This window comes from Harpia harpyja, chromosome Z (assembly GCF_026419915.1).
Source record: "Harpia harpyja isolate bHarHar1 chromosome Z, bHarHar1 primary haplotype, whole genome shotgun sequence".
Taxonomy (NCBI): domain Eukaryota; kingdom Metazoa; phylum Chordata; class Aves; order Accipitriformes; family Accipitridae; genus Harpia; species Harpia harpyja.
In genome coordinates this window covers 97,697,037-97,722,405 of record NC_068969.1, presented here as the reverse complement: position 1 = coordinate 97,722,405, position 25,369 = coordinate 97,697,037, and the positions used below count along the sequence as shown (strand labels likewise).

At 41.2% G+C, this 25,369-nt stretch overlaps 1 protein-coding gene across 1 annotated transcript; it reads right to left on the bottom strand.

Moving 5' to 3' along the window:
* Positions 1 to 1,815: 1,815 nt before the first annotated feature.
* CDC20B (cell division cycle 20B) lies at positions 1,816 to 24,689 on the bottom strand. The gene is made up of 11 exons (XM_052776631.1): positions 24,678 to 24,689; positions 23,788 to 24,004; positions 21,288 to 21,409; positions 17,092 to 17,191; positions 14,284 to 14,394; positions 12,445 to 12,641; positions 11,538 to 11,632; positions 8,083 to 8,311; positions 6,881 to 7,006; positions 6,038 to 6,155; positions 1,816 to 2,454 (listed from the first exon to the last, which is right to left on the bottom strand). Exons 1-11 carry the CDS (start codon positions 24,687 to 24,689, stop codon positions 2,294 to 2,296), a joined length of 1,488 nt encoding a protein of 495 aa, XP_052632591.1. The 3' UTR covers positions 1,816 to 2,293.
* Between the last annotated feature and the right edge of the window lie 680 nt (positions 24,690 to 25,369).

Genomic DNA, 25,369 nt, shown 5'->3' with positions numbered 1-25,369 from the left:
TGCCTACTCAAGTCCTCAAATTCCTATTACAGAAATATAGGTATTTGCCATGTGAAAGAAACTGGCAATAAAGGAGCCTATCTAGAAAAGAAGCACATCCAGAAAAGGCACTCCAGTATATGTTTAATTTCACTCCAGATTAGTCACAGTCTGGAATTTAAATGCATGATTAAATGCTTTCTCAGACATGGCCACAGAATAGAGCTACACGTCACACATGCAAGATTCCCTCATATTTATGGGCTGTTGGTTAGTTCTACTGAAATCAGTGACTTCTCCCACTTTTAGATACTTGCGTTAAAATACTTCTGGGGCAATACAGCTTGACCACTCAATAATGAACAAGCATAATTAACAAAGAAATGAGCACTTCTCAGTCTGAAAGAAATGTATTTTCTTGTTTTGACAGTTGAGCATCCAACAAAATATGCATGGCTTCAATATTGACCAGCTCCTTCCCCACCACAGGCCCCCATCCTGTGTTACACTCCTCTTCCTGTATTTGGCAAACGAGTATCATTTAGGTACTGTCAAAGGAAAGAGAATTTCTGGGAGAATCCAAAAAATGTATGAGTAAAGAGACTAATTCTATTCCTTTTTTCCCATTCAAAAGAGAAAAAATGTTTTTAACATTTGAAAAAAAGACTTTTAAATTATTTAAACATATTGAACATTTAAATCAGATTCTAAATGTTTGATAAAATCTGCTGCAACAAACATGCTCGTATTAGAAGACAGGCACAGTATAAGTTATTTCCCATTCTTAGACATCTTAGTCATTTCTCAATTGATAATCAACGTTCCCATTTCCCAACCTGTTTTAAAGACCACAGGAGATGATGTCAGAAACCAGCAGTTTAGTAGCAGATTTATTGTAAATTAACATCTCACTAGGTAAAAAAGATGAGCGGTCTCAACCTTGCAGACCTGAATTTAGCAACCACGTGATTTATGAACAGCAGAAGATGAGGTTTTAAAAATGATGAGAACTAAAGGCATGACAGTTTCACATTCATTTCCAGAGATACTTGTGCCCCTGTTAACATTGCCTACCTCTTTTCATGCATTTGATCACAGCATAATTTTCCATGGTCTGACACTGCTCTACTCCCCTAATCTCCCATTCTTCCCCAGCTACAGGAAATACTCTAAATAAATTCCCAGCAGAAAAAAAAGGATATCCAAACAACATGAGTTTCTGAGCTCACAGGGCTTTTAATATACAAATGCAAGAGTGACTCCTTAGCACTTGCTTCTCGTCATTCCTAATAATGAAAGCAAAGCTCTGAAGATGTCTGTGGATAGAACATGTTTTGAATAGCACTACTGAGTTGCATCTGAATAACATCTGAAGACCAGTCCTGACATCCTTACTTAGCTGTTGACAGTATACAAGTCTTACACAGGCAAATGTCTGTTAAAGTCTGAGAGGTCTGGTCCTTGTGAGCACTAAATAAAATTCATAAGAGGGTGACAGCTGCCAAGTTTGTTGACATCCAGAATTAAACAGGTACCCTTAAGGAAGGAATGAACTAACTGTTGTGTTTGATCCAAACAGCATGCTTCTTTGGCTATGTCCATCTGGCTTATTAACCAGTTGATTACATAATTATGCATAAGAATAGAATTATTATGCAATTATTTATATTTTCAATTATTCACATACATAGTAGGTGGGTTTTAAGGAAAGGAAACAATTCAAAATCTAATAAAGACAGTTTTCTAATTAAGTTAGTTGCCATTACCACTACAAAACCAACAAAGAATTCCCAAGTAATCATTTATATTTAGTTACAGTTACATATTTTACCTAGATCTCTAGAAATATTTAGACAGATTCTGTACCATGATCTATGTGACATATAGAACAATACAGACCCCTGGACTGGTCTCTGCTGATCCTAGCCTTTGAATGATTCAAGGCAATTTACACGAATTGGCATATGGTTCCCAATGGGGAAGCTAAGATGATGTAAAATTATTTAAAGGAATTATAGCTAAAAGCAGGACCTAAGACTTTATGCTGGCACTTGACATAGGGTGGATTCCATCCATGCTTGCTAGTTTAATGAAAATAAATATGATGTTATTCTTCAGAGTTAGAATATTTTTCCTCTAGGGTAAGAAAGACAAGCTACTAACATTTCACACGATGGACTGATGGGGAAAATTGCTTTCTCCTGAAAAAAGTGTACTATCTTTTGCCATGTTTCCATTGGAAGGAACACACATATTTTGAATTATTGAATGGGCTAAATACATTTAATCACTTGCTTTCAAGGAAAAGAAGTCACTAGAATGAGCTCAAATAACCATCAGAAAAAGCCTTGCTGCTGTGCTTGCTCTCCCCAGACTCATGGCATTTCCACTGACAAGCTATCCCATCAGCCGCAACAGAGAAGAGCCTGCTCTGATCTGGGCTCAGGGCTATATGTAGAACTCTCCCTTCGTGACCTGTAAAATAAAATATGTACAAAAAAAGGAAAGATACATCACAATTCTAAACTGATTATGCCAGCTACTTTCACCACCCCCACCCACACGATGGCTTGTTCCACTTTTACTGTAGCAGCAAAACATGCTGCATAGGCTGTGGGAAGGTAGCACTATCTATAGAATATTTTCCCATTGAGAAAGAGCTGAAGGCCCTATTTTCTTATTAGAGACCAGGCTTTAACTGACAGAACTGCACCATATTGAGAAGACATTTCTGTCAAAGGAAAACATTGGACCCGAACTCTTGATTCTCTATGCATTTACAACATCAGTCTCATCTGTGTCTCACTGCTGAGCTTTCCCATCCGGCTGCTGGGACGGTTTGCAGCTGATCCAACAATAATGACATAGTGTCTCCAGCTGCTCAGTTTTACTGTTAAGGAGAGCTTTTAACAGTGATCTCACTAAATAATTTATTGGAATTGTATATTGAGTTTGTCTGCAGCCGTAGTAAACTTTGAGCTAGACACTGAAGGCCAGAAGCTACCCCAGTCTAGCAGCACAAAGAATATACAAAACTCATTAATCTGGTTATACAAGAATGTCCCTCAGTAGAAGCAACTGAATTTGAACTAAAGGCAGAAAGAGTCTGTTACTAAACTGAGACTGTTGAGACCTGTCTGTTCTGCCATAGACCTCCTGTATCATCTAGCACAATGTCAATGCTAAGCAAACCCATGAGGCTTTTAGGCACACAGGGGCATGAGAAATTAGAAGCCTTTTTACTCCAAGTTACTGGCCATTAGCTTCTCTGGTTGGGTGAGTTACTGACAATCATGTAGCTGAGCTAGTCGCCCAAGGAGAAAAAAGAAACTTCTAAGACATAGTGTATCTCATCTAAAACAGACCAGATGAACCACATCCGAAAAGGAAGTATGAAGGTATGAAGGAAGTCTTGGGTGACCAACTTGAAAGAATGTAGGTGACCTATGTCCCCCGATCATCTGTACATGAGTTCTCCATGAACTCAAGGGGATAGCAATTCTCTAGCTCAAAATAAATTTATGAGGATAAACATGTGAGGAACTGTAAAGCCCTTGAAACTGTGGTACTTATCACAACAGTACCTGATGAAGATCCATAGGACTGTTGCAGATGGACAGTCTGCCCTAACTTTGCGAAGCTGCTACAATGGCTCTGTGGAGCTACTGTGACTAAAAGCAAATATGTGCTGTCATGGAGCTGAGTAACATATGTCCCTCCTAAACTTTGTGACTAAAATTTTTACACCACCATTAAATTATTTCAGCAGAGATTAATTTTCAGGCTTTGCTCCTTCTCAAGTTATTGAAGCATACACGATCTTTGTCAATATTTAAGACCATGAGTTTACAACTCAGTGAATTCTCTACGGTCTCTGTTCAGTGCCTGTAATGACTTTGAAGGAAGAGCTAGAAATGTAGTCTTTGGAGGCATCCAAAACTATCCACAACACTGACTGAAATTTGATTAATAGTTTCAGTCAAAAAGAAGTGAAGGGGGATAGGGCGAAATCAGAAAACTTGGAATTATTCATTTCCATGTTTTTTGAGTGGAGTTTTCTGGTTTTATTTCATTGTTTCAAGATCACATTCAGATATTTTTCAAAGCAATTACATATTTTGTTTGCTTGTATGTTTTCTTTGATCCACAACAACCCTTCTAAGAGGAGGGCATTTACATCCAAAATGTATCTTCTTATCTAGTAAATTACGCTAATAGTTCTATCAGAAATGTCTAAAAAATTGACTCAGTGCTATAAAAAGGTTACTATCTTTCAGTTGTTGTTCTGTTCTGAATATGCTCAGTAATAGGCAACCTCAGTTACTGAAGTACCCAACAGTAGCTGACAATGCTTCATTGTTAGCTGAGGTCTGCAGCATTTTGCAGGATGATTAAACAATGAGATTCAGTTACAATTTATCTGTTCATTTCTTTGGGTGTAAAACTCAAGTGGTTAAGGGTGTCTGAGGCTGACTTAGAACCATCTCGCAAACATCCATCACAGTATTTTTTCTGAACATAGTTTGATACATTCACAATTTCTTCCAACATTCAGTTGCTTATAGTAAGGTATTAAGAGTCTTCATAAGCAGGAATACATCTGTGTAACAATTACCTGGGTTTTTTATTCATGAAAATTAGTTTCTCTTGCAGATAAGTAAACTGAATAGGAAACACGATGAGAAGTAACCCTCCAGCTTCACCAAATTACCAATGCATTTGACTTATATGGTAAATGTTTTACATCATACGCTATTCTCAAAGGTTAGATTAAATCTAGGTTTTATTTCAAATAGCATATCCAAGACTTACAAAGATTGAACAAACCTCAAGCTACAGTAGTTAAGACTAATCATCATGTCACTTTCCAGATCATTTCTCAGAACATCACAGGACATTACCTTAAGAGCTGTACATAAATGAGGAGGGATAAGGAAGGAAAAGCAACACAGATAAGCAGCATTACACAAGGATAATGTGTAACCAGATACACGTATGTCTCTGCTGCCCTCTCTCTTCCATCCATCTTTGTTTTGACTCTCCTGTGCTTTCCTCTTAAAGGCTAGGGTTGAAGCCAAGTCCCTGTTCCCACCCCAGTCCCTGGTTCCAAGGCCAGCATCCCGGTATAGCTGGGATTTAATAAATCAGGAATTTAATAAATGGCTTCAAATGTAGCAATAGGCTACAAAAAGTATTTGTAAATATCAGCTGTCATGTTAACAATCCAAAGCTTCTTTGGCCATATCTTGTCAGTGAGTGTGAAAAAACAACCTTACTTGGGAAAATGCAGCCAGTGCGTAAATAATTTGTTATTTTTCTTTAACTTCAGATGCTTCTATTGGATCACTTCAGTAACACTGGAACTGTATATGAGTGACAGCAAGCACCAGAAACAAGAAGGCTTAATAGCCAGAAACAACTTTTATATGTAGTGTAGCCCTACAGCACCATGGACCAACACAGAGCTGCAAGGAATCTCCACTTTCCTCCAGCTGTCAGCATGGTACAAGGGAAACATGCTGCACTGCATTGCTTCACAGCCAAAATCATTCATTAAAACCCAGACAACTCTAAATAACACATGGAGATTTATTCAAACATCATTTGGAAGCTGGTTGACTATCCTTGCATGATGAGCTGCATAATAAAAGAGCCATGTCTAGTTTGTGTTACCTAGAAGGCCACCTGCCTAGAATATATTGGAAGCAACCTGACATTAGCACACTCAATCCAGGCCTAGTAAGCCTTAGGGAGAAGTGGAAATCCACATCGTGCACCTGGGATGGCCTTAAAAATGGTAGGAGAGAATCCCACCATTAAAATCAAGGAATTTTACAGAAGCAACTTACACTATTACCTTAGGAAGTCAACCTTTACAATCCCATGAATCAGGATTGTGCACATGAATGCATATGTGTAGGCAGAGGGAGGATTTGTAGGTGACTGCTCTTTTAACTCTTTTTTTTAAGGTAAATGTATAAGGTATGCACGTGCAAAAACACACTGATTAGACAGACAGTAAACTGAAATAGTTAAAACTATTAATTGAAATACTTGCCAAAGAGTTCTGATGAATTGGTAAGCATGGGATACTTCCATATTTTCATCTGATTTCCAGGAAGGCCTTGTCCAGTCATCAGTTCACTGGTTTTGGGTAACCAGAGCAAGGAACAAATCTATTGCAATTTAAAATTCTGCTTTAGTTTTCAAAAAGGGTCAACATACACCATTCAGTAGATTTGAAATGTTATCTACAATGTTTAAACAAGCTACTGAGAAATAGTCCCAGCAGAGTATTTACTTATTTAGAAGGATCATTTCATTCCTTACACTTCAAAGTACAGTTGCCTTATTGTCCTATCTAAACAGGATAACAGCCTATCAGTATAAAACCAAAGCCCTTCAAACACATCCTCAGCTGAATTGTAATAGCTCCAGGAAAATCAACAGTTACGCTGCTTTACTCCAGCTGTGAATCTGTTCCTCTGTCTCCTAATATTCAAACTCCAGAGATGGATGTTTGCCCTCTGACTCTTACACCTCTTCTCACCCCAGCACTCTGGGAATTTTCCCTCCGCCTCAACATTCTCTCCACATCAAGAGTTTTGGCCAAAACTATTATTGCCAATAAGGAAAAGATGATGAGATGTGTCTGGCTGCGAGACCACCTCCTCTTCAATCACTTCTGTGTGGAGACAGAAGTGGTGAATGAGAAACGACAAACTGCTTCTGAGTCCAATCACACACTGCAGTGCTGAATGTAACACAATTGCACATCCAGAGAAAATCCTGCTGTTCCTCTGACCGCAGAACCACCCTCAAAGTCGGTGGGAGTTTGCCAAATGAGGACAGCTGTACAAGAAGAGCATAGGCTAAGTATGCAGACATTTCATCATTTCACCTGAGAATCTGTAGCTGCACTTTGGATGATTTTCTCACGATTTATGTCCCAGACACGCAAAATCCCATCTTTCATTCCACCCCCTGTAGCAAGGACTTTGGACTGCCAAGGACACCAGTTCATAGCCTAAAAAAAAAAAAAAACGAAAACAGATGCCAGAACAGACTAGGAGGTTAGCTGGAAAAACAGAGTAGTTTTTGCTTAAAAGCCTAGTTGGAAAAATGAACTGCAACAAGCACCCAGAATGTATACACACAGCAATGTAGGATCTCAAAACTCCAAATGCTGCGTCCCTTGCCATTGCTTCACAGTAGCCTACACTGTCCCACGTATGCTCATAAAACTCCAGCTTCTCTGCTTACCCTTCACAGGCCACGGGCTCACAGCTTAGTAGCAGAAGAACCCAGCAGGGTAGAGTCTTACTGCCTAAGCCAAGCCATCACAGAAGCCTAAGCAACATGACTTAACAGGACTTACAAGAGACCTGGTTTCTTCTGAGATATTTTCAGTATATGCCTAAGGCCCAGACTCTACCTGGAGAAAAGCTACTAAGAACTCATTTCCACCTGTTTCAACAAACTTCTCTGACCCTTTAACTCCAGTGCTTCAGGCCAGCCTCAGACTCTTTTGGGAGGATAAACACCTTATAAATGCTGGACTCCCCTGCCTCTTATTGCTAATACCTGTCCTCTTTCCCACACCAACTGGGACTTCATAAAGATGAAGAATCTTAAATTGTCTCATTTCCAGTTTCCTACTTCAGATTATTTGCTACCAGCAGTGACATGAAAATATGAGCAGGAAGGCAAAAGAAACCTCACATTTAAATGAATTGCAGCAGAGAGAATTTTCCAAAACTCCAAAAATTGAAAGATCTTATTTGTTAACTTGTAAGTATTGTGCCACCAAACTTTTCTGTGCAAGGCAGAGAGATAGAGGAGAAGGCTGTAAATTTTATTTCTATTTGGCATTATATTTACAAAGGCCTACTAATCCAGTAAAATTTCCTTATCAAAGCCGTAGCAAACTTACCTGTGACTTGAAATGAGGAAAACTGGTCTTAAAATTAACTGCATCACAGACGGGGAGAAGAAACTAATAGATATCAGTGAGATAATTTGAAAAATTCCCTAACTGTCCACATCAACAATGTGATTTTACGAGAGCAAATATAGAAAAGCAGACATTCCTTCTCCATATACCTTAACTGCTGAGGAATGAGGTATGGTTTTCAGTGGCTGTGACTGTAGTTTCGCACCTGGGTCACTAGGCCAGATATTCAATATACCATCACTGGACCCACTTGCCAGCAACTGGTTGCTTAGTGACCATTTCAGGCTGCAAATGCTTTGTTTGTTTTGGCAAAGGGTCCCAACATGGTGCTGAGCAACCCGAACATCATGGTGATGAATCGATCCTAGTCGTGAACCACTGCAGATAAGAAAAGACAGCATGGGTTTAATGTTAAAGAAGACAAGCTACATCACCACACTGATGTTTCTTCTGTGGTTTCAGAAGCAAACCACATCAGAGTGAAACGTGTCTGCAGAACAACAGTATTTCAGTAAAAGGAAACACAAACCAACTATCAAAAGCACACCCTGACTGTAGAGGTGGCTGTCAACAGAAAGGAGCCAACCAGCTGCTCAGTTCAAGCCAGGCAGAATACCTGTTCTCTCTCATGGTTTTCATTTCTCTGAAGATATACTGCACTGTACGCCACTAATCTGCACCCTGTTCAACTGTCAAGCCATTTAACATAAACTATTTCCTGTTCTTCATGAAAAATCATTTTGCAAGATTATTTTTGCCAAGGCCAGTTATGACTCCATGCCCAACAAAGAGGCAGTGTAAAACTGCACTGCTCTGGGAAAGGGTTTACTAGCAAGCAACAGTATGTTCTTTGGTTCTGTCCCTTCCCTTGTCTCCTTTCTCCCTCCCACTTCCAGGCTTAAAGAAAATCTGCACAGCCTGAGACTGTTGCACTAATTGCCTGTTAGGAAATGGATACATGGTTCTACAGCCAGTATCATCAGTCTACCAAAGGAAGGAAGAAATGCCCTGCCTGGAATCACAGCTACTGTTACAGCTTAGCTCCCAGATATAGGTTTCACACATCAGTAGTAGAGTTGAACAGAAAATATTGAATAAATACCTTGCAGTGCATTTTCTTTTCCTGCCTTGCTAAGGACAATACCTACATTAAACCTATGACAAAACAGCTTCCTGCTTGAAATTCACACTTCCAACTATTACGATGACACTGAAAAAATCAGGAAGTTTAATCACATCTTTCTGGGTATCTGAGAAACAGGTATCTGACATTACTGCAATAGATCAATTTAAGGCATTAATCTTCCTATTAAATAATAAGCAGAAAATCTAACCAAGTGCATTGGGTCTGGCTGAGATGGAGCTAATTTTCCCCACAGCAGCCCTCATAGTGCTGTGCTGCATATTGGTAGCTAGAAAGGTGCTGATAACACACCAGTGTTTTGGCTACTGCTGAGCAGTGCTCGCACAGCATCAAGGCTGTTTCTCCAACATGCCCTCCTCACCAAGTAGGCTGGGGGTGGGTAAGATCTTAGCAGGGGACATAGCCAGCACAGCTGACCCAAACTGACCAAAGGGATATTTCACACCATATGACACCACGCTCAACAATAAAAGCTAAGAGAAAGGGGCAGGGGCGGGGGGGGGGGGGGCAGTCATTATTATGACATTTGTCTTCCAGAACAACCGCTACACATACTGAAGCCCTGCTTCCTGGGAAGTGGCTGGACACCGCCTGCTGATGGGAAGTAGAGAATAAATCTTTTGTTTTCCTTTGCTTCCACGTGTAGCCTTTGCTTTTATTTTATTAAACTGCCTTTACCTTAACTCACAAGGTTTTTTCCCATCTTATTTTCTCCCCCACCCCTCGTCCTGCTGAGAAGGGGAGTGGTACAGGAGCTTGGTGGGCACCCGGCAGTCAGCCAAGGTCAACCCACCATGCCAGGAGAAACAGAATTGAATTGCCAGCATTGGTCATATTAAGGTTTTCAGTAATTCTAGTGGTATGAGTGGGAAGGAACTGGGCTCCTGAGAAGCCTGGCTGAAAGGACATTTTTCCACTTGGTATAAAAAGAAATCAGAATTATTTGCTTTTGACACAGAAGATAGCATCTGTTTTGCTAAAGACAAAGAGAAGCCAACAAAATTTTGTGATGGGTTAATTTATGGTACTGAAATTTATTTACAGGTTCATGATGATGTGTTGTTGGACTATTTTTAACCACAAGAATTAGTATGTAACCCCAAGGTATCAGTGGTCCACAGCGAAGTTTACTGTAAGAATGCTGCTCTTATTTTAATAACAATGTATATTAACTCCATGTCTTTTTTTTCTACTTATACAGATATTTTAACTCTGCCCTAATGTTAGAATGAACTGGTTAGTTTCAAACCTAGCAAGAGAAATAAATGTTATCTCAACCTCATCTGTCAACCATAACTGTAGTTCACAGGTTCATGCTGAATTTTATCATCAATTTCTACTCAGACAGATCTGTAATTTAAGTTTATGTTGTTTTCACTCCTTTGGCCAAGCTGAAATACAAACTGAAACTAATGCTTACTCTAATAAGGTTATGCCATTTGGCATTGGCAGGATGTTCCAGCTGCATCCTTGCAACTTAACCCACCCAGCATACCTGCTCCAGCAACAGCATTTTATTAACTGGTTGTTCAGTTGGTGTCCTTGTACCTCACTTCACCTAGCAGACCTAACACAATCAAAAGCCAGAGCATCTTGTGAAATCAAAATAAAACTACCTCTAATCTTCATATCCAGAGATACTAGTTTCATTTTGAGTTTAACAATAAAGTCAGTCCATCCTTGCTATTATTTCTGCGTTTAAGTAAAACAGAAGACTCTCATATGATTTTAAATTCTACAAGCATCCATCATAAACAAGTCTCCCCTCAGACCCTTCAAGTGTGAGTGAAAGATCTGAAACAAAAAGTGGGAGGAAAAAAACCACAAAAGAGTACACTTGATCTTTCTCATGTGAGTCCCCACACTGAAATGATCCCTAAATATAAAATATTCACCAGCTAGTATAAAATTCACCCTTGGCAAAGCAAAGGTCAACCACTTCAATCCTCCTTAGGTTGTGGATAGCAATGACCTGGCCCTCCCTTGTAGATACACAGCTAGAAAGGTGTGCAACTCTAAACAGCTGTGTTTTGCTGTGCATCTGAAAAGACAGATGCAGTCTTGATATCAATGGAGGGGTAGTCTAAACCACATGCCCTCTCCCCAGCACCAGGCAGGCTATGATTTTTGGAGACCAGACCTACTGGAGACAGCACCATTTAAAGCTCAGGCTTTGCACAAAACCAGAGCCACAGCCTCCACATGCTAGTGAAATTCTGCAAGTGGTGACAGTTTTCTGGAAGGAGAGTAAGAAACAGAGACTAAAGAGGCAGGATAAATCCCCTTCGTCTGCTTTCCTGCCATACAGTAAATCTACACACGATTTCTGAGATGGCCGATAAGTAGAGGGACAGGATAAATCACCTTTGAGCAAAGCCATGGAAAACAGCTAAAATGAATGGGACATTTGTCTAAGTAAAAGCAGCAGGACTCTTTCTGGGAATACACTATACCACTCACCTGCTCAGAATATAATGACTCCAGCTCAGAGCTCCAACTACAGACAGGTGACCAAACATATTTCTCAACCTCTTTTTGGTTTCAATGTCCCATAGCTGCCAATGCGAAACAAATAAGAAATACAAATCTAACAATAAAAAGAAAACATATTTTTGTTCTCTTCATTCATTTGCAAGTAAGCCACTGCCCAGTTCTGATCTGCCACATGGACAACCTCAAGCTCACCTATTTCACAAGTAAAACAAGAAGGAGTATTTCCAATTTTGGCACCTGTATCAGTGATGCTGAAGTCAGACAAGATTGAAGGGAATGCACGTCTCCAAGCTTAAAGCTATTTATTTACATGTCAGTATTTGGAAGTCCATACTTGAAAGCACTGGCCTTTGGTACCTTCAGATTGCTGACTCAGGACTGCAGCAGGTAGGTTCCCATATTATCTAGGATCTCAGCCAAAGTTCCACAAAAATCTTTTGATAACAGGACTGTCCTATAACAGCAAGCTGAGAGGTATGTGTATAATCAGACTGAAGTCAAATTCTCGTGTGTGAATTGATAAGGAGAGTTTTGGATTGAGTTCTCAAGACATTGATCACTAGAGTGATCTTAGCAAGAGAGATACAAGAAAAAATAGCATGTGCTGAGTAAAATAATTTAATTGAAGAGTTCAGTCATCAGCTTTTTAGTGGCTTCAGAGGCTCCATTACATACAGATAGCACTGGATGTCACTAAGCCATTCAGTAAGGTACAGCATGATACAGACAAGTGCTATATATTTTCTCCAGCAGAGCTCTTCTGTAGTTTAGCCAATCTTTTTAATTTGTTTCCTTAAAAAAATCAGTATCAAATTGTCTTGTGGCCACTTCAGCTGCAAATGGAGAAAGACTAAAAAAGTAAATTATCTAGTACTTGCACTTCTCCATCACTGGTGCCAATTGCAAGGCAAGTTCCTTCTTTTATCCAAGCCAGAGATGAAATGTATTTGGAACTGGAATTCAAATCAATGTTTCCAATGCCTTGAAGAGTTCCTCCATTCCAGATGTGTGCAGCAGGTCCTACAGCAATAGCAATGAGATTTTCAAGGCTCCAGTCCAGTATGTTTAGATCTAGAAGAAAGCTACTAAAAATTACTGCAAAAAAGTTGTAGGTAATAGGATGGGGTGAAAGGGATTATGGTTTGGGGGAGAGGGGCTTTTTTTTTTAATAGCTATGGAAAAACTTCAAGAAAATGCTTCTGTGAAACCATTGCTAGCAAGTATTCCTCCTACATGAAGGAGAGTATCTCTAACAAGCCAAGGTCTTCATGAGTCTAATCTCTACAAATTGGTATGTTTGCACAGCAGGATCTGACTTACAGCTTCCCTACTAGAATTTTTTGATCTATCATCCTGCATTTTGGATCACCACATTACTCACTCTAATTTCTGCCACAAGAACTTAGGCTCCTCCACCAACAGCTACAGTTCCAAAACCACCATTGTTCCAAGGTAATTCTTGGTTTTGGGAAAGACAAAGGAGAGAGTCTATATGCTTCAGTCTGTCCTACATCCTCAGGTTAATGGTAACATTTACCCTGCACATGATAGGGAAAAAAAATGCAGAAAGGAATTAGTGAAATTCTGCTCTTCACATTCAGAGCTTGCTCAGCAAGCATATGATGGAAATACTGTTTCCAGTGCCCTTGATGCTGGGCGCATTGCGCTTGCAGATCCTGGCAAAGCAAGTCACTATAGCGATTAGCCTCAGAACAGCATGCTACATCAGGTAGGCCAGAAGTTAGTATACAACATTTAATACCAACCCTTGACATTCTCCCATGTCAAGAGTAATCCCCAGCTGTCCGTTTAGGGCAGCTTAAAAATCATTTTGCATGACCCCTGAAGCACAGAAGATTGTCGCCACAGGCCAAGGCCTGACATCGTATGTAACTAAAAATCACTCTGAAGAACAGCTGAATCCGACAGCCAGCTGTTTGACTACAGTCCTGGTTGTTGCAGCCAGAAATCACTTCCAAAGAATTCTGTTAATGCTGTTAGTCTTGGGGCATACCTTGTGCACAATCAGTGTAAATCATACAAACAAACTTTTGTCCCGTTCATAGATATACATGAACACTTGCAAGGATATGTTGCAAAAATCTCCAAAGGGACAATTATGAACACTTGCAAATACAGAGATATTCGTTAGATCTTATGAAGTGTTAAAACATGTATTTGCTGCTGTAGACCAGAGACCCACCTGTGTTCACATGTAACTGGTGCATGTTTAATTTTTCCCTGTGCACCACCAAAGATGTGAGAATTTAGTTCAGAAGGTCTCTCTAATCCAAACCATAAACAGTGTCACTGATTAGACATCCCAAAACAAGAGATTTCAAAATCTGCTCAGTAAAGTTGCTGCTGTGCTGACTGGCTGCTAGATATCCAAGGCTGACAGCTGAAACATTTAACTTAATTAAGTGGAGGTAAGTATACTACTGGTTTGATTTGAAAGTTGTATTGAGATCTATAGCTGAAGGAAACTGCATGAGAGTTAGGTAGTATTGATTCTAGGGTTTGATCAGGCATGTCTCCATCCTGGGACAGGCAGTCTTCAAGGATGCATCCTTATAAGAAAAATGACATCATGCATATGTCCTGCAGAGTTTCCATTTTATGTGAAGGTGACACACCTTTGCCATCTTTCTTGAAACATACATAAGAATTCCCAATCTCTGCAAAAACCACCACACAGGAGAAATTAACTTACAGTAATCATTGCGCAAGCCAGTAATATGAAGTCTCACTTCTGGCTCCCATGGTATGGAAGGCTTCATTGTGGTAACAGCTCTAAACTCATTCTGGGTCTCCTCTCGGCATCCTGCATTTGAAGATTCATCACACACAAATCAGTAATGCGAACTCCAACAGTTTTTCTCAGGCCTAAGCCTTTCACATTCTCACTATATTTGTCTCTCCATTGTCCAGAGGAGGCCAGAAGGGTCTAATATATGCTGGGTAGGCTCAAAACACTAGACACACTAAACTAGGTGAAAGCCACCTTTTACCACCTCTTTCAAACCTCCATGGATTTAGTCAGCTAGAACAGAGAACAGGGCCCACTATATTTTGTCTAAATTGTACCACAGCTCAATACAGAACATGGGGGGGGGGGGGGGGGGGGTGTCTTTTTCACTTTAGTTTTCTGTCAGAAGTTGTTAGTAGCAGAATGTTTCATCTGTGCTCTCCCACTTCAAAATGCCCTCATATAGCAATTAACTTTTTTGCTTTCTGGTGTTAATTTGCCACCAAAAGGTCTCCCCTATCAATACCTAACCACAGGAAAAGGTTTTTAAAGCACACACACTTTGATCACAGCACACTAGGCTTTTGAAAACACGTACGCGAGAAAAAAAAGCAAATACGAGCAAGCAGAAGAGTCATCCTTTGTGGTCATTGTCTACATTATGCTGCAACAACTCCTAAACATCATAGAAAAAAAGCCAGATCATTAGCACTATGAATCATTTAATGCTAGATTTTTATGTGTCAGAAATTATTTTGCTGTAATGTGCAGAGCAGAAAGCTGAAGATTTACATTGCTGCGCTTTTCTCTGTGTTTTTTAATTATTCTCCAGGGAGAAGTATTTAGAATGAATACCAAAAGTTTCAGGGGCAGAAGATATTACTCATCTCTACAGCTAAACTTCTCTGTTCAAAAAAATTCAACACTGACAAAGTTTTTGTACTGTGTAACTTAAATATACACATAAATATCCTACATGGAAATCCAATAACAAATTGTGGAGAACTTATTTCACATGGTCCGTCCCTACTCTGTCCTGAATCTTCTCCCCTAATCCAAAATTCATTTCTGCCAAACAACAAATGTTTCCCTTCTCAGCTGTGGTACCCCCTCTCTCACCAAATAAAGACTGAATATCAGCAAGACACAAGCCACAGTGATTTTGTTCTGTATCTAAAATTTTGTGGAGTTAAACAATCAAGCAGGCTTGCAGGAACAACCTTCTCAGACCAGCCCAATGAGATATGTAATTGCATTCTAACCCTAAAAAGGTCTAATGTCACTGAAATGAGATTTCTTTGTGCAGAAAATAGTGTATTTCTAATATCTAGATTTTTCGCCCTTTTTTGAAAACTTTACCAAACCTTTCTGAACCCACCCAAGTAAGATAATTCAGGAAAATTAAGGCACTTAACTGTAACAGTTGGATGAATAGCAACACTTCTGAAACACTCTGAAAATGTTTTTCTTCTTTAACATTGGTAGTTGGTATTGAGCAATGAGATATAAAGGATTAAATCACCTCTGTAACTCATCAGGTTTCTCTTCTCTCATAATTCATCTACCCCAAATTCATACTGATCACACTTTCAGCTCTATTCACCTACTTCATAGACACATGAATGTGCATAACAAGCTTTTTAATTACTGGAAATTAAGCTTCATTATACCATTTTGTGTTATTTTGCCTGGGTACTAGCAGATATCACTCATTTTTGATAGGATTTCAGCTCTCACATGCCTGTGTCACTTCTCAAAATGAGACCCAGGAAGTGGTAAGTAGTCAGTACTGTCACACCAGACCACTTGATCAACAAGTAGGTGGGTAGAATAAAACCTGGCATTCCTGATACCTGTATTCATATGCCATCGAGAAAAAAAAACACTGTGACTAATCTCTATACTGTTGCTATTGACTGCTCTGAAATGAGACTTACTTGCATGAAGAAGAGCAACGAACTCAACTTCTTCTACAGCAGCTGAACTCCAGATTCATAAAGAAGCTGTTTCTTACTGTTTTTACATGAGCATGAATCAGGCCCTGACTGGCAAGAACCCGTCATACACAGAAACAGCCAGATCACCAAAACAAATCATCTGTCCAAGACAGAACACAACAAAATATTGATCTGATATTTAATGAACTGTCTCATACTCAAATAGCTCTAGGAATATCTGTATTACTTCAAAGGTTAGCTCCTCACATCCCACCTGTTTTCCAACTTCCTGATCATTCACACTCCCTCATGCTCATTCATTCCTAGCATATCTTTTGGAGCAAATTAACCAACTCCCCCACAGATGAAACCAGAGGCAGTGCTAGGGACAGTTTGCTCCAGCTACCTTTCCCTACAATTAGGAGCAACAAGACCCCAGCATCTCTGCATGTCTTGCACCCTCATGTACCCAACAGTCCATATGAAACATATCCTGTGCCCATTCTGCAGCACAACCCTACATTATTTGTAGGGTTCTGAAACTGAAAAGCTGAAAGGAAATTAATGTTTTAGGGCCACCAATGCATCAGATGGGGCCCAAAGGAGAAGCAGGTAAAATACTAGTGGTTAACCACACTGGAAGAGGTGGAATACTATCTCTGCACAGGCGCTGAAGGGCTAGAAATAGCCCTCAGCACCACAGATCTCAGCCACTTTGTATTACTCTGTAACACTTGCTGGAACAGGTAGATGCACTTCCTTTTCCAGTATAGATGCAGCCTGCTGTATCTTACTGTTCAGTGTGCATGAGAGTATTTGCTATGTTGAAACATACCCTTCCAGATGCAATTGTTATTTTCACAGACCTTCATGTCACCACTTTCTGCAATGCTATATCCAACCTCCTGGACCACTGGAAGCTGAGAAGGACATTTCTGCCAATACATTGAAGTGAAAACAAGACTGAATGAAGAATCTGTTGAAAAATGTATTTAAGCATCATGGATAACACAACTCCCATCAAAAGGCTCAACACTTGTTACATAAAAGCTTCCAAACAGCTTGTCTTTTGGATGGGAGATGAGTAACAAATATAGAATACCAGTGTCCAAATCATGTGCTCTAACTTGAGCCACCATCTTTCCTTCCATAAAACACCAATTCACTGTTAATGATCACACAAACTTTAACAAAGCTGTTTGAACAAGGCCATCTTACCAGTGGAAGAGGTCCCAGGCTTGTACATCTGTAGGTACTACCACAGGTCACCTGCCAAATATTAGTGCCCTCTTGTCCTCTTCTGAATTGGCATTTGGGCTAATATTACTGGCATACAATGCCATGTTTTCTGCATGCAGACAATAAGTCTGATGCCTCAGGCTTGCTCTGTGAGGGAAGATCAGTTTTGTGGTGCATACTCTGCAGGGCCATTGATTCCAGCATGAGACCTACTGGATGTCAGAGTCCTCTCTCAAACCAGGGTCCCAGAGCCTGGAGTCCACGATCCCATTCCTTAAACCAGTATTACAATATGAAACTGAAAATACATACAAGGTGTCTCAGAGGAGTAAGATTTTTTTAATTACATTATCATTTCCTTGGGTGTCAAACAGATGATGCAGCAGACAAAGGTAAGAAAAGAGAGATCTGAATTGTTATTGGAACTTTTTAATTCTTCAAAAAAAAATTAGCTTAGGCCTTTAGCCAAGATGCAGGCAAAGGCTCAGATCAGCTCACACAGGATATGAATCTCTTCACCAATCCCTAGTAATATGCATTTCTTCACAATGTTCAGTGAGTTGAATGCTTTGATGACAGTTGTCTGTCTGGTCTGTAATTCTTATTTACAGTCAGGTGGAAATGCAGCTGATGTTTTTACCAGCCACTCAAGATTAATATGTTCTTCCTCCAATGCCTGTGAAATCTATCCTTCCAAGCACACACAGTGTTACTCTTCTTCAAAACCCTGTTGCAATTATGATAAGAAATGTCTTACAAAAACATAGCTGGAAAAAAGTGTTCCTGCTTTATATATCCCAGCTGTTCTACAGCAGGCCTCCAGCTTTCAGAGGCACTTTCTGTATGATTTATATAGACAACTTGGCAGAAAGCTAATCAGATTGCTTGGATCTGTGTCCCTCTAAACAAAGCGCAGACATTTCTGTGGAAAACCGATTGCGTATAAAAGGAAGCAATATTCTGGCCCACAAAGAGACCACACATGCTCCCTGGAATGTGAGATTTTATTTTCAATGCATCCCATCCCTCTATGCTATGAGGCAGCACAAATTAAACAGTCATTAATTACTATATATAAGAAGATTAATAGATTTTCGTATGGTTTTAGCCAGGACTGACTTCCAAATGGTTTTAGGAAGAACTTGGGGTTTGGACATCCCACCATGTTATCTCAAAGACCCTCACATCACACTTTTAGGAAATTATTGTGGTCCTTGATAGAACTCTGAATATCTTAGTTCTAACTCAACTCTGCTTGTAAATTACAGTGTAATTCTAGGTAAGTCACTTCACTGTACAGATGAAAGACTGACACAAGGTCCATATCAGGACCGGTACTGTTTAATATCTTTATCAATGACACAGTGGGATTGCATGCACCCTCAGCAGATTTGCAGATGACACCAAGCTGAGTGGTGCAGCTGACATGGCTGAGGGACAGGATGCCATTCAGAGGGACGTGGACAAGCTCGAGACTTGGGCCCCTGTGAACCTCATGAGGTTCAACAAGGCCAAGTGCAAGGTCCTCCACCTGGGTCGGGGCTACCTCCGGTATTAATACCGGCTAGGGAATGAAGGGATTGAGAGCAGCCTTGTGGAGAAGGACCTGGGGGTACTGGTGGATGAAAAGCCGGACATGAGCTGGCAACATGCACTCGCAGCCCAGAAAGCCAACCGTGTCCTGAGCTGCATCAAAAGAAGCGTGGCCAGCAGGTTGAGGGAGGTGATTCTGCCCCTCTACTCTGCTCTCGTGAGACCCCACCTGGAGTACTGCGTTCAGTTCTGGGGCCCCCAACATAAGAAAGACATGGACCTGCTTAAGTGGGTCCAGAGGAGGGCCACGAAGAAGATCGGGGGCTGGAGCACCTCCCCTATGAGGAAAGGCTGAGAGAGTTGGGGTTGTTCAGCCTGGAGAAGAGAAGGCTCCAGGAGACTTTATTGTGGCCTTTCAGTACTTAAAGGGGGCTTGTAAGAAAGATGGGGGAAGACTTTTTAGTAGGGCCTGTAGCAATAGGACAAGGGGTAATGGTTTTAAACTAAGAGAGGGTAGATTCACACTAGATGTAAGGAAGAAATTTTTTACAATGAGGGTGGTGAAACACTGGTACAGGTTGCCCAGAGAGGTTGTAGATGCCCCATCCCTGCAAAGATGGGGCTCTGAGCAACCTGATCTAGTTGAAGATGTCCCTGCTTATTGCAGGGGGGGTGGACTGCATGACCTTTAAAGGTCCCTTCCAACCTAAACCATTCTATGACTCTATAACTAAGAGTGAAGACAATGACATGTACTCATCTTTTAAAAGACGTTACATTTTAAGAAAGAATGTTTTACATACATTACTCCATAGAAAGTTCCTACCATCTCACAAAAAAAGTTTTATTAAATTTCTCTGTGGGGTAGATTCAACTAAGATTACTAAACTCATTGAGTTGTGTATTTTAACAATTCTAAAATTCCAGACTCTCCAATCAGACCATGGAGGAGGGCAGGAAGGAAGAAAGCACTGTTGTCAAAAGGAGGATTTTCCAGATTATTTTGCTGATTTAGAAAGGAAAGTGATTGTCCCAAGGACCAGGTTTCCCAGAATGATGTAAAAGCATGGTCATTTTTGAACATACAGTGACCTTCAAGAATACAATTATATCAGCCAACAAGCCTGTTAGCCCACCTGTCCTGACACTACCCTCTTTTCTTAGAAGCTGAGTTTGATACCCTCACAGAAACTTCTCAATAATACTAATCAAGGATTATAAACCACTATAAGCAAGGACATTGAGCATGCATCTCTGAAGCATCCTTACTCAACAGTTATGGTTAAAAAAGTAACCACATGAAAACAGCTATCAGCATCTTCAGTACTAACCTTGCAACTAGTGCAATCAAGGAAAGGAGAGCACAAGAAAAAGCGTGGTCACTGACTGAAAGTTTACAACTTAATACATGAACAGTCACAATTAGATGGCACTAAAATAGAGACATGTTTCTGAGTATGATGTTATGGTAATAACTTTTACTAATAGAGACAAGTATCACCATGCTTCACATGAGAAGTCAATTTTCAAGAAGTTAGTGAACAGAAACAGGTGGGTGGCTGGAGCATAGGTTTATTTAAGATGGCCAAAAAGCAATGGATAATGCTTAAAATGAAAAGAAAAAAAAAAGGTGTCAGTATCCACTAGGAAAAATGAATGGATAAAGTGTATGCCAGTAGAAAATAACACCTAAATGGGAAGTGATCTGAAGTCTTTGTTTCATGTTAGGCAGATTCCATGTGTTCTTTCATCCTCGGCCAAGAATCTGACCTTCTATTGTCATAACAAAAAATTTTATTCTCAGAAAGCTACTTTTTCTCAAATTTTTCATAGCACCTCATTCTGTCTACGTGACAAAATGAACACCTACATCCTGCACAACTGAAGAAATTATCTTCTTCACACACAGTCATTATTAAAGCAAGTGGAAAACTGAGTCATTCATGCTTTTCATGCGTATTTTTTATAATGCACGTTTTCCCTTAGAGGTAACAAACACATCTTGAGGGCTTCATTAGCTTGGTTTCGATTTTAGTTTGCAGGACGATAGCCTGGAGGAAGGGGAGAGAACCTGAATCACATAAATGACAAAGCAATTGCTCCTGACATTTCTGTAGCAGACATTTCCTAAATGGACCTCCTCATGTTACTGTTCTCCATGTCAATAAGGTAGTATCCACATAACGGATTACAGGCCAAAAAAAACCACATCAGGAAAGCAAATACCCTACATAAGCACTTGAATGTTCCATTACTCACCTGTTTCCTTCCCATTTCAGCTCTCCTGTTATTCCTCCCTTCCAAGCCTGCTGCAGCATGACTGCTAGGTGGAGTCACAACAGTTTTCATGATGGAGAGTTTCTTAGGCACCTGAGGTATCACTGGAAAAACAATTTTAATGGAAACAACTCCTTTAAAAACCATACACAGGGATATTTGTCAAGTACTTTCGTAGCAGCAGTACTCTAAAAGCAGATCTGACGCACTAGGTGGGACAATGCAAATAGAATCATAGAATCATAGAATCATTTCAGTTGGAAAAGACCTTCAAGATCATCGAGTCCAACCATTAACCATGCCCACTAAACCATGCCCTGGAGTACCCTGTCCACTCGCTTTTTGAATACCTCCAGGGATGGTGACTCAACCACTTCCCTGGGCAGCCCATTCCAATGTTTGACAACCCTCTCAGTAAAAAAATTTTTCCTAATATCTAACCTAAATCTCCCTTGCCTCAACCTGAGGCCATTTCCTCTTCTCCTATCTCCAGAAACCTGACAGAAGAGACCAACACCCACCTCACTACAACCCCCTTTCAAGTAGTTGTAGAGAGCATTAAGGTCTCCCCTCAGCCTCCTCTTTTCTAGACTGAACAACCCCAGATCCCTCAGCCGCTCCTCATAAGACTTGTGCTCAAGGCCCCTCACCAACTTGGTTGCTCTCCTCTGGACACGCTCCAGCACCTCAATGTCTTTCCAGTAGTGAGGGGCCCAAAACTGAACACAGTACTCGAGGTGCGGCCTCACCAGTGCCGAGTACAGGGGAACAACCACCTCCCTGCTCCTGCTGGCCACACTATTTCTGATACAGGCCAGGATGCCGTTGGCCTTCTTGGCCACCTGGGCACACTGCTGGCTCATATTCAGCCGGCTGTCAACCAGCACCCCCAGGTCTTTCTCTGCCGGGCAGCTTTCCAGCCACTCTTCCCCAAGCCTGTAGCGCTCCATGGGGTTGCCGTGACCAAAGTGCAGGACCCGGCACTACTGACATTTGAACCAGTCACCCTGCTTTCCTTTTGTCAGTGAAGAGAAAGAGATTTCTACAGCACTATTCATCTTATCCTAAAAGAGATGTCTAAAAAAGGTCAGATTGGTCATTCCCTTTATAAAGAGTACCTGTTTACTACTGCATCTGATATCCAGCCTTAGATTTATTGACTGGTTACACAGGATCCTACCCCATAGGCAATCAGTACCTGATTTCCCAGAACCAACATACAGGCTTTCACCACTGCTAGTAGAGGTAGCATGCAGGACTTTCTGTTCTAGAAACTGAAGTAGGGAAGATGTCACCTGGTTTTAGAACCTGAGTTTCCTAGGGCTGGCCATGTATTATTAAACAGCTTTGGTATTCTGCTTAGCAGAAAATAGAATTGCACTTTCTGACCAACACCAATGGCATCATAGGAACACATCCTGAACACTAAACGGCATCTTTTATTTGGTCTCTAAAGATTTCAACCATTAATCAATAAGTGAGCCATGTTTAGTTCCCTAGATGTTCCAGGAAGCTTTTCTTGTACATGCAGCAGGTAAACCGTTCCCCCCTGTCCCCTAGCACTGCTGGAAGTACGAGTTGGTGAGTTCAAAGGCTCATTTAACCTTTCGTCAGTTCCCTCTGTTGTTGACAAACAGCCTCCCCTGGAGTCAGTTCTTCTTCAGACCAAGTCAGAGTACTTAAAGTTGGATCTGTGCTCTGAACTGCCCTCAGATAAGTCTCTCCCTAAGGTGAGTTCAGTGTGAGTGTCCCTTGGCCGCTGTCCCTGTGTCAATACCTGAAGCCTTACTCACTGGAGGAGAGACAGTAACGCAGGGCAAGCTTCTCCTTCAGTGAGCGCACACTACGCCACATCCAGGCATGCAGACTGGTCCAAGCTCTGCAGTCATGGTCGGGTCTGTAGTAGCTGCGTGTAAGGCAAAGGAGAAGCAGAACGAAGGAAAGGCGAGAGGCCTGTATGAATTCTCCTGCTCTCCTGTCAGTTTTTGTTAACAATTCCAGGTATGAAGGTGCAGCAACAGACCCTGTGCACTGCTACAGCCCAGTGTAACTTAAACGCAGTCCAATACAGCCCCCACCATAGAGGAAAAAAGATTGGTCTGTAAGAGGCATTGCTTGGCTAGGGATGCGACTCTCTTTTCTCTCTTTCCTTTCACCCCTGCTTGATGCCAGCTGCCCGTATGACCCGCTGTCCTAGGCTGCCTGCGCACCGGCAACAGGAACCTCGGGCCCAGCCCTCCTCTCACGACAGCAGTGTACCCCTGCTGCGAGGACGCTGGCCCCGAGCTGGCTCTGCCTGTGGAGGTCTGCACAGGCTGCTGCTGCTGCACGCTGCCACAGCCTCAGCCCCTGACGGTGGGACCTGGGGGGGGCGGGGGGCGCCAACCCACACCTTACACTAATTCCCCGCTCCTGGTTATGTCAGAAGTCGCCGCATGAGGCCATCCTCAATGCGAAAGTGCTCCTTTGCATCCCGTCTGACCTGGAGTCTTCCCCGGTGCGCGGAGGGGCCGGGGCCCGCCGGAGCCGCAGAGATCGGTGAGGCAGCGGGCCCTGCGCGGCTCCGCTGCGCCACCGCCCGCGTGCAGCTGCTGCCATCTTGTGACAATAGGGCTGCTTGCCACCGGAGCCTTGGCCGCCAGCTTCCTCTTAATGGAGCTCTTAAACCTGGAGTACGTGGTCCTTTCCGAGTCTGGGACCTGCACAAGTGAAAGGGGACGAAACACCAAAATTCGTCATGGCTTAATATCAGTCCGTCCCTTCACGCTGTTTCAAGTTTTCCTCTGCCACGCCGCGTGGGCTCAGCCCACCTCAGGGCAACAGGCCATGGAAATGGATGTTGGGCCGAGGAGGGCTCCAGCAGTCAGTCGGCTGGGTGGAGAAAGGGGAGGGGGGGAACAGAAAGAAACAAACGTTTCTGGTCAGATAAGTACCCCTGAACCAACTATCACTCAGAAAGCCTGTGGCAGAGGAAAAAAAAAAAAAAAAACAAAAACCCAAACCAAAAACTAGATTTGTGTCACTCATGCACTAGGCTACAGCACTGGCCTCTGAAAGACCCAAGGCATCTTCAGACATTTAGCACAGGCTCGTGGGTCTGGTCTTTCCCGAGAGATGGGCATCTGGGCAAAACCCACATGTTGGCTGTCTGGAATCAGGCTGGTTTTCTGATCTTCACCTGAAGGAGGCCTTATCTCTCTTCTGATTTCTGAATCTTCTCACCACCACTGTGGCTTGCTCATGGGATTATTTTTAATGTTATCTTAACACTTTTTAATATATATCAAATACTAAATAAAATATATCATATATATTAAATATAATATATATAAAATATTAATAAAGATTAAATGACAGATTTACATTTCTTACTTTCAAATTCATTGATAGAGCAATTTGTGTCAGAAAAACATAAAACATAAGAATGTATCAAAATTTGAAATGTAAGAGCCTGGATAATATTGAACACAAGATTTTGTTTTTCAAACAGTTTTAAAGGAATGTTTTAGGTGAAAGTAGCAATAGTAAGGAAGCACAGCAAGTATAATAGGCTTCTGGATAATTACTAGGTACTCCAGTAAATATTTATAATACATTAAGATTTGTGATTTTTTTTTTCTGAAATAATATTAGCTGCAAATTGCAAGCTGTTGAAACGTAACTTAGACACCAGGACCTTGCATGGATTTTCTGAAGTCAAACACATTCAAACTTGCTTTTAAAGTCAGCATTGTCAACTGTGCTTGCTTGTTGAGTACAGCTTTGTTCATTTCAGCATGGATGTCCGTGCCTTTTCTGTCCCCACCACTGAAACACCATGCTCACAGGCCTCACTGCCAGGCAGAGAACAAGCCTCCCATATCCTCAGATCACAGGAAACACCCATACAAATACTGAAATGTCACAGTATTTCCCAAGCATCTGTTATGTAGAACTGTGTGAAACTCTCTATACAGTCTTGTTGAACAAAATGAACATGGACTTTAGCTATTTAGAGATTATAGAAATGGTTGAACATTCTGTGATACTCTACAAATCAAGGATAGTTGAGGTGATATCAAAGT

What these genes read in the sequence shown, in the direction of transcription:
- CDC20B (XM_052776631.1), bottom strand. An exon ending in TAACAATTGCATCTGGAAGG is followed by an intron (nt 14,395 to 17,091) that starts GTATGTTTCAAC and finishes CTTCAAATGCAG; the next exon opens with GATGCCGAGAGGAGACCCAG. An exon ending in CAATTCATCAGAACTCTTTG is followed by an intron (nt 2,455 to 6,037) that starts GCAAGTATTTCA and finishes TTTATTTTACAG; the next exon opens with GTCACGAAGGGAGAGTTCTA.